General features: G+C 38.6%; 2 protein-coding genes across 5 annotated transcripts; one reads left to right on the plus strand and one right to left on the minus strand.

The window, feature by feature from the left end:
- The first annotated feature begins 1280 nt into the window (after nt 1–1280).
- On the plus strand, nt 1281–8340 carry LOC112466610. 4 transcript variants are annotated; one of them, XM_025034792.1, is made up of 10 exons: nt 1281–1459; nt 3812–4127; nt 4332–4509; nt 4570–5308; nt 5394–5650; nt 6079–6260; nt 6453–6678; nt 6761–6920; nt 7157–7448; nt 7666–8340. In XM_025034792.1, the coding sequence occupies exons 1-10, from the start codon at nt 1333–1335 to the stop codon at nt 7946–7948; spliced, it is 2760 nt and encodes a 919-aa protein (XP_024890560.1). In that variant the 5' UTR covers nt 1281–1332; the 3' UTR covers nt 7949–8340. The 4 variants fall into 4 exon arrangements, with proteins under 4 accessions (XP_024890560.1, XP_024890562.1, XP_024890564.1 ...); XM_025034794.1 differs by having other exon boundaries at nt 7174–7408; nt 7666–7948; XM_025034796.1 differs by having other exon boundaries at nt 7157–7408; nt 7666–7757.
- A 175-nt stretch (nt 8341–8515) lies between these two features.
- On the minus strand, nt 8516–9247 carry LOC112466613 (hemK methyltransferase family member 1-like). Its single transcript, XM_025034804.1, has 2 exons — nt 8909–9247; nt 8516–8832 (listed from the first exon to the last, which is right to left on the minus strand). The coding sequence occupies exons 1-2, from the start codon at nt 9160–9162 to the stop codon at nt 8589–8591; spliced, it is 498 nt and encodes a 165-aa protein (XP_024890572.1). The 5' UTR covers nt 9163–9247; the 3' UTR covers nt 8516–8588.
- Between the last annotated feature and the right edge of the window lie 280 nt (nt 9248–9527).

A 9527-nucleotide genomic window follows, 5' to 3' on the forward strand; every position in this document is an offset into this window, starting at 1 on the left:
CACGGAAATATTTCAGGCTGCATCGCCACTCTGAATCGTTTCGTGAGCGCCATTATTAATACTGAATCATGTGGACGTAAGAAATAACTGGATCGTGATTGGAATCCGTGTGGAGTATAAAAAGTAGTATAAGAAATATATATAGAGTCATTAAACTGTGACATTATGTAATAAGAGCTTATCGTATGAGCAAATGAGAAAGCGTATTAATATGAAAAACGGTATAAGAGTGTGAACACGTGAGAATGAAATAATAAGAAGGCATAAATTAATAAATTATAAATATAGTAATATTAAATGTGTAATAACAATGTAGACGAAGCGAAAATTAATAATACTTGTAAGAAGATCAACAACTTGTGATGTATCTGAAGAAAACATAGACGTGTATTACATCAAAAGCAACCACCATTACAATGCTGAACATATTAAGCATTACAAAGTTGCGATTAATCGGAAACATATTGAAAATGTTCAAAATTATTCCAAAGTATCAAAAACAGCAATGACAAGTAATTAATAAAGTGGTGTATGTTAAATATAATTATATCAGATTGTAGAAGCGCTATATTGATTTTAAATATTATCGTATTAAAATATCAATATAATTTAGTTATTGCATATAGGATTGAAAATAAATTTTATAGGAATGTATGTTACGCAATTTTTCTTTTAAATTATAAATGTCTCCAAAACTTGATTATATTATTCAAAGATGTTATAGCAGTAATTATTTTGTTTAAGAGAAATTTTAAATAATCAAAAATTAAAATAATAATAAATAAAAATCCTTTTTAATCAATACAATTTTGTGTTAATTTTATATTAAGATATTCTATTAAGTCTGGAATTTTACTGTTTTATTAAAAAATAATTTACAAAAATAATCTTAGTCGCGATTTAATTTTAATTTATTGATTATCATAAAGGTAGTTTTTTAGACGCGGTACATATAAGTAGTCATTGAGAGAAATACACATTGATCTACATAGCGACAGCAGGTAAAAAGGATTACAGGCAAATTGTATTGAAGTATAAACTCATACAATTTCATGGATATAAATTTGCACAATACATTAGTTGCACATAAAAATGACTAGTGGAAACAGGAGGGAAAGAAGAGATAATAGAAATAAAACCCTAACTGCCAATGACTATTCTTATGTTTTTCTGTATAATCCCATTCACCTGCTATTCACCTGTTCGTTACACACCGGTTCTTTCACCCATGCAACCTTTGCGCAGGCTCTACTCTGCTCTGTTACTATCACTCATCCATGAGGAACACCCCGTAGTATCGTCGAATCAGTATAGCGGGGAGCGCTTAACGCGATGCTACTATGCAGTATATTGCGTGGAGCGCTATCCGCGTCTTTCGGCACCGTCGTGCAGATTACGATCTTCTTACTGCAGAACTCCAATATCTCGAGAGTGCTCGCGTCCATGCCACCAGGAGCCGGTTAGTGCGATGCATTTTTTAAGTAGATCACTATGGAGAAATTTATACGCAAATAGTGATAAACGTTTTTTTACATAGAGATATATAAACGTATAGTTTTTTATCATTTCGAGATTATAGTGCTCACTTTTGTATTTAGATTGTGCTTGGATATGCTTCTAATTTAATTGAAATTTTTTGCATTTATTTCCCTTCAATTATTAGCTTGAAACGTCAGAACGCTGCTATCCTTTCAGGGCAGAGAGTTATCTTATTAGGGAAATCGTTCCATTTCGTGACACTTCGATTTTTCGATGCTGTTGCTTGTAACTTGATGTTGACATTATTAACACAAACACGAGTCTACGTTTTACGCGAATAAGTCACATATTCCATAGTGCTGGTATATCGCGCGGTAAATTTTACGCGCGTATACAGATAGCGTGTGTGAATCGGGCAGCGGCAGGCCGCATATACGTGGGGTTCCACGTGCTCGATCGATTCGGAACTGTTCTTTCACATCGTGACACACGTGCACGTGAAAACACAAGCAGTGTGCTCCGTGATCTCATTTCCGCGCGGGGTGCATTCTTCCGTGACCTTGTCAATGGGCTACTAGCTTTATTCGAAATTGAGTTGGTTGCCAGACCAGGCGCCAACCTAAGAGACAGCTTAAGTAATTCAGTGTTCTTATGCAGGTGTGCGCCAGGTAATCGATATTATTATCAGCATGCTTATATACGTACGTACGTGATACTACTATTTTGATTGTGTGGTAAAACACCAATACTTGCTCGATTAGCTTGTCGTAGTTCATTGATATTTTGTAATATTTATAAAATGTGTAAAATAACCATGAAAAATTAAGTTTTTTTAAAACAAGTGTCAAGAGTAAACATTACTCGATAGTCTCGATACCATGTGTCGAGTAGAAATGTCAATGCAATATTCGTGAATTTACGGGAATATCAACGAGAATGCAATGGAATGAGCAGCACGGCGTACGGGGGTTAATAGCGATCAATTCGGTTCATTCTCACCATAGGAACTCCGTTTTCTATTGATTTAACACTACCATCACGTACTAAAAATACTTGAGGTATGCCGCGTGACTGTGAACTCTGCGTATATATGGAATGATTGAATGAAGCTTTCCAACGACAGGAAAAAAATATACATACATCTATATACGTTAATGCAGCGTATACTGTAATTATGTACTGTATTTGTATACGGAACTACTGCATTCTCTTAATCATTGATGACACTGATGAATTTGGCGACAGGAATGAATTACTCGTTCGTAGGTACAAAGTTGCGAAACTATGAACGATCGGATACGTGGAACTTGAACAATATTTCCGTACCGGAAAGTCAAGCGAAGCGTGAAACCAGGTCGTCGTAACAACGCGAAAAAAATTCCGCGAGGAGAATAGATCACGGACGCGTTCCACGTAGTGTCATAATTGATCGATAATTTGAGCTCTTCGCTCATATTGTTGCCCAAAATCTAAACAATTTTAATTTGCAAAATCTAAAATTGTCCAAAGTTCAAAATCAGTTTCACTTCGAATATCGTGCCGTTCGCTAAAATGTAAACTTCTTGCTCTGTTGTCTCACTCTTCTTACTCAGCTGTAGTCTTCAACCATTAAAATAAACCGATAAATATAAAACTTTCAGATCAAGAGTACGTTACTCCCAAATTACTGGAATTCTTAGAATGACATAATAACAACAAAAGTTATGATTTTGATTCGTTGTGTTCCAAGGAAAATAATTTTGTTCACGAATGGATTGTATGACATTTATGATTTTCAATCACGTGATCGCGTGATAAGGAGTCTCTATATTAGTCCTCCGTCTTTATTGTCGCATTTATTATGATCGGCTCATCCTCGGCGGTGTCGTGACATCGCCGATAAGTCGCATGACGGTCGGTCGTTGGCCCCATCGACGAGGTATTCCTCGTGGAAAAGCTTCCGCATACAAGCACCCGTGTTTTCCTGCCCTTCTTGTCTCGCAGAATCGTTACATGAGTTTTCATGGTAGAACACGAGATCCTCTCTCTTGAGTCTTGTAACTCATGGAAATCATTAATATTCATCGTAATTGTAGAACATTAAGAATTCATACTTTACAGAAGGCAAAACTGCGACAATAATTTGAATAATTTAAGATCACGTATTAAGGTATATAACAGCTGCTTCATTGATATTTAAGGTATACAGATATAGCGTTGGTACAGGCAAAGTCAATATTGTAATTTCAGTAATGAATATTTCATTGTGTGTATATTCACCATATATTCGTCTTTTTCGTCGGATCTTATACACGTAACAAAGACAAAGAAATCGATTTTCGCTCATATACAGAAGACGAAGTTATCCTGATCGAACATCTACCGGGACGACGGGTGCATCTCCAAGATTTCTTTTGGACCGGCTTGGAAGACGCGCCGCCGTGGGTGGATCCCAATCAGGGTTTAACTTATTACGAGACAAGAACGATCGTTCACACCGTCACAGTTTATACCCCGACCGATGAGAAGGGCCCGCAAGACCCCATATCTCCTCATCGTCCAGATACTTACAATCCGGAATGCGTCACGTGCATAGAACCGACACCTAGGTTGGACGATGATGAGGATCAGAGCATCGGGGTCCTTATCGGAGATGATCCAGGCCCAAGGTAGGTTAATTATTATAGAATAATATATATTTTTTTACCTTTGACTTTATACATATTTTTAAATTGAAGACTGCAGAGAATTGTCAACAAATGACAAAAAGATATTTTGATAAATAGATTGATATAATAAAGTATCTTTGTTATATTAATCTATAGATATCGTTCTGCAATATGTAACAAAGAATGCTAAATTTGTGTTGATAGGTACTGGCTATTGACAGTTCTTCGACCAGGTGAAGCCGTACCACCCAAAGTCGAGCTTCGTTTGGCTCGCTTGTATCGAGCGGCGTTTTCCAGACAGCAGCAACGGCACCTCGGTCTGCTGTCGACGGATCCACGGTCCCGAAGAGACGCATTGTTACGCGGCCTTATTAATCGAAAGGTAAAATATACGTTTAGATGCTAATTCCTTCCAATATTCTTTTCTTTTCAATATCCATAGAATATACAAGAACGTCTTGGAACTTCGTCCCAAGTGAGAGCCCCGCGAGAAGAGATTCCCGCAAATACAACCGAAGCTCAACCATCCGAATTAACGGTTGGCACCATCGGTAATTTTTCGACTCGCGCAGGAACTGAAGCGAGCGTCCCAAGCTTACAATTAGTCGACAACAAATACTTTTCGAACGTCTCGCAAGTCAAATCTATGAGAATGATCGAAATCCCCAGGCCGAAAAAGATGTTGCTGCCGACATTCGACATCGACGCAACGACCGATAATAACGAAAAAACTGCAAAAGATGATTTCGCTCTGAAGAAGATCATAAAAACGTTGAAAGGAGAAACAAAATCCTTGTCCATACAGAACGATGAATCTATAACCGTCGATCCGACGCACCTCGGTCCCGATAGAGTTGACGATTCCGGCAAACAATCCCCACCAGAATTGGTGCCAAAATTGAATACTGATAGCATCTCCGGAAGCCGATCTAACGATAACAAAAATGCGAGTGCAAATATACGCTCGAGATCGCGTTTCGCGGACGGTTCGATTCCGGGGGTCGTAAAAGTTAGAATGCAGAATACGAGCGTAATCGAGGGCGGCGCTACGAGATTGATCTATTCGGTTCATCTCGACGATAAGCCCGTTCCTGCTGAAACGGCCGCGAGGGATATGGCGCTTCTCTCGCCCCAGGAAGTCGCTCTGGAACTCGGTGCACCGGTGATTATTCAAAGCGAACGTGAGTAAAATAGTAAGTCTTAATTATTCGGAAAAATTTGATAAAATTATAATAAAAAACAAATTATGTTGCATTTTTTTTATAGCTTATCTGAAGGAGAGTAGACCTCTAGCATTATCGCGGAGGAGAGACGCATGGCTGCTAATCGGTGCTGCTGGCGCGGGTGTCGTTTTACTAATCTTGGTTCTCACTGGCTTGATCTTGGCTGCCAAAAGAAAAAGGGCGCACAGCGCTGTTGTTGCACCGCCAAATAAAAGTATTCTTAAGAAGGAACGCGAATACGCAGCCACAACGTCCGGTCTCGATAACGCTGCTTTCTCAACGTCGGAGACAGAAGTCAAGGTACGCAATACGATTTTTATTTTTTAGTCGTGTTAAAAAATCCGAATTAACAGCGCGAGTCAGCGTTGATTTGAATTTCCGTTATATGCAAAGCGTGTGTAACAGAAACGACAAAATATACGTCTGTTAAACCGCATCGTGTGGAATTGCGGAAGTGTCTCGTAAAAGAATACTTCATAATTTTTAAAGTTCTTTCCTTGCGTGATAAAGATTACGGGGGTATTATGGGGAAATAAGCTCGACGCATTAAGACCATTTCGACACGCGAACGATCAACGAAACGACATCGGAAATTACGAGGGGAGACAATTCGGTTCCTCGATGTCAGGACAATATTGATTCTAGCAAAATATTACTCCCACTCCGTCGAGCAAATTGTTACTCTTCGGATCGCATATCATCGTTTCTAATGCGGCTCTTGTTCGCAGACCGATGGTACCAGTCAGCGGCAAACTCCGCGGACTTTATCCCGAACTCCGATCACGCCCGACACGCCCGACAGTTTGGAATTAGGCATTCACGAAGTTTCCAGCGACGACGACGAAGAACCGAGGAAAACTCGCGGTTCGGCCCCTTGGGGTACTCAAGAACACGCAGTTAAGAAAGCAAGGTAATTAACAAAGTTCCTAGCAACTGAATTAAGGACGACTAATCATTAATATGCTAAGTTACATGATCGCATAAGAAAATTAATAATAATACTAATCCAATAATATTAAAATTAATTATATATAATTAATTTTGATATTATTGGATAAAATATATATATACGATAATTGTACATTTTATATATGAAATATAGAGCGTCTCACGGAAGAATGGCGAGAGCGAACGCAATGGACCGAGCCGGGTCACCGGACTCGTTAACCGATCATGTAGAGACACTCGAGTCTCTGGAGAACGGTTATGTGAAACATAAGGAAGAATCCACCGCTTCACCGCGATCTTATTTATCAATGCCATCGTGCAAGCAGTTTCCTAGTATGCGTAGCGTAGAACCACTGTCTAGAGTGTTGGAACCCGTCATGGTAATTTTCGAAAGATGAGCTAAATCATGCCAATCGATATAAATGCTGTCGTATTTTGTACTGATGACAAAATGTGCTCTAGGTCAGGCACTTAGACATCGATTCCCCGGAATTAGTGCGTCACGATAGAGACGACAATATCGACGATACATTCCTCGCAAGAACATCGAGCGCCTCGAAGGATCCTGGAGCTGTAGGACCGATTGTTTGGAATCTTAGCAAGCAGATATTCTCTACAGAAGGTAAACATATTATTTTTTCGGCTCTGTATTTAATATCAATATCTATTATTTAAAAATGCTCTACCAGCGACACTAACGTTTCTCTCAGTATCGATTACGAACGAATAAGTAATAAGTAAAGTAAGTGTACGAATTATTTTAATCGAAAAATACGGCGAAGTTACATCAACTCATTCGTTCGCAATCGATTTGCAAGATGTAAAGAATATTCGTTTCTTCACACAATCTCTCGAAAGATTCAACTACTTTAAAGGTAATGGTACATCCGAAACGGATTTCGATGGAGTGTACCGTCTACCACCCGGACCCGTGGGCCGCGCCAGGAGGAGACTCCACGAGTTGCTCGAGGACTCCTTCAGCCTCTTCGGAAGCAGAGACGTCAAGATCAAAGAGCCGCAACGACCGCCGCAGCCGCCGATCTCCGTCGCATGTACAACGGACACACTCGCGATACTCTCGGAGACCAGAGGCAAATCCGCCCACGTCAGGTACATATCCTTCTTCTTCTTCTACTTCTTCTTCTAACAGGTAATTACAGTTATTAAAGTTCGAAGTTGCTAAATTATTACTAATATCAAATACGCACATTTTTCTATTTTTTAGAACGAATGAGAAATAAGTTTCTGAAATGTAACGAGACTTAAAATAAAAAATTACCTCGCGATATATTTATATACTACTTGTGTATTAAACAAATTATTAAATTAATCGAGTAATAAAAGTGATTGTATATATAATTATGCAGTCCGGTAGCAACGCCAACGATGGAAATGAAAACACGACCCCGTACATCATTGCCGCGTAGAGGCCTGGACGAGGACATCCCGGAAACTGGCCAAACTGAATCGATTCATTCTCGCGGTGCCTGGGGCTCAAGGCCACTCAGCGCGGGTCCATTCCACAGACCGAACTTGCCGGAAGTGGACACCAGGCGTATATTAGCGGATAGCAGGTTACCACCGGAGGATCCTGCGGTACCTTTGATTGCGTCAATCAAAAAAGAACTTGAAAAATTCTCGCCCCAGTAGAGCCCAGTTACAAGTACAATAGGATGCAATATCTATTAGCTTAAGTGCTCGCGAAGTGATATACTCTTAAGTCCAAAGACGATGTAAATATTCAATCAAATTTTTTCCATAAAATTTTATAACTCGACGTCGAAGTTTTCCATTATATGAACTGTAATATGTAGCAAAACAGAACATTTTACACGTATCATATCTACATCGAAAGCATAAACATTATAGTAAGAGGTGGAAAATAAGTCATGTCATAGTTTTGTCGTTCAAAGTCAAATTTGTGCCACCGAATTTAACTTATTAATCAGTCACTGTATATATCATTACATTAAACATAAAATTTTGTATTAAGTTTTTGCAAACAGGTTGAAAAAATTAATACAATACTCATGGATAGAAAATTTGACTATAATTAAATTGTTAAAATATTAATATAAACTCCTGTGACTGATTCGTCCAATATAGACATATATCTATATAACTCAGTTACAGTTATAGACATAACTAATAAAATATGTAATAAACTTACATAATATATATACATAACCTAATATGTGTGTGTCAGTTTTATTAAGACAATTTTACAAAATAATTATGTAAAACATATATACAAAGTAATATAACGAATGTAGAGTCAAGAATTGCTTTTTCAAATAACTTTCACTACTTCCACGATTCGATCGTTATTACAAGAATCTTTGTATGAATGTTCATGATAGAGCTTTAAATCGGGATAGTTATTTGTAAAAGATTGTATATGTTCCGGATGAGTAGGATGAACCTCCATGAAGAGACGTCCGCCAGGTTTTAATGCTTTGGCAGCATATTTTAAGACCGACTTGATCACCTTCAGTCCATCGTCGCCGCCATCCAGTGCCCTGGGATCCTGATAACTATACATAATAAATATATGTTATTAATAATTATTTATATAGAATTCGAAATTGGCAGTCACACTTTGCGCATTACATCCTTAGATCAGGCTGCAGTTCCGGGATCTGCTTTGTTGGCACGTATGGCGGATTACTGATCACAAAATCGAATAGTTTTGAATTTAAATGCACATTATCGGCACCATTCGAGCTGCTCAAAACTTCGATACTCGCATCCGAGTTTAGGTTCGCATGTATTACTGTAACTTGCTTCGTTAAGTTCAAGTTGTCCCGATTTATTGTTGTCAAATCGCAAGCGTGCAGATTCTTGTCGATCGCTGTGAATTTCATCTAGAAAAGTATTATTCTTTATTTCTTCTATCTTGAAGCATTATTCCATTATTTCTTAATTGTTAGAGTTTGCTCCTAGGATACAAATAGCCCAATAAAATTATCATCTCTTACTCCTTTACAAGCATGAGCGACAGCCAGTGATATCGCGCCTGAACCGCAACCGATTTCTATAATTTCGCCACTGTCAGCCTGCAACGAACTCAGTCTTTTTACCACAACATCCACTAGTATTTCGGTCTCTGGCCAAGGAATCAAAATCGGTGGTACAAGTTTCACGGTAATGTCTCGGAAATTCCATTCGCCGATAATGTACTGAACGGGCATCCTGCAAGGACTTGGCATTCATAAGTGAGCACGAAGGT

Source organism: Temnothorax curvispinosus, unplaced genomic scaffold, assembly GCF_003070985.1.
Source record: "Temnothorax curvispinosus isolate PA1 unplaced genomic scaffold, ASM307098v1 QBEX01016430.1, whole genome shotgun sequence".
NCBI lineage: Eukaryota > Metazoa > Arthropoda > Insecta > Hymenoptera > Formicidae > Temnothorax > Temnothorax curvispinosus.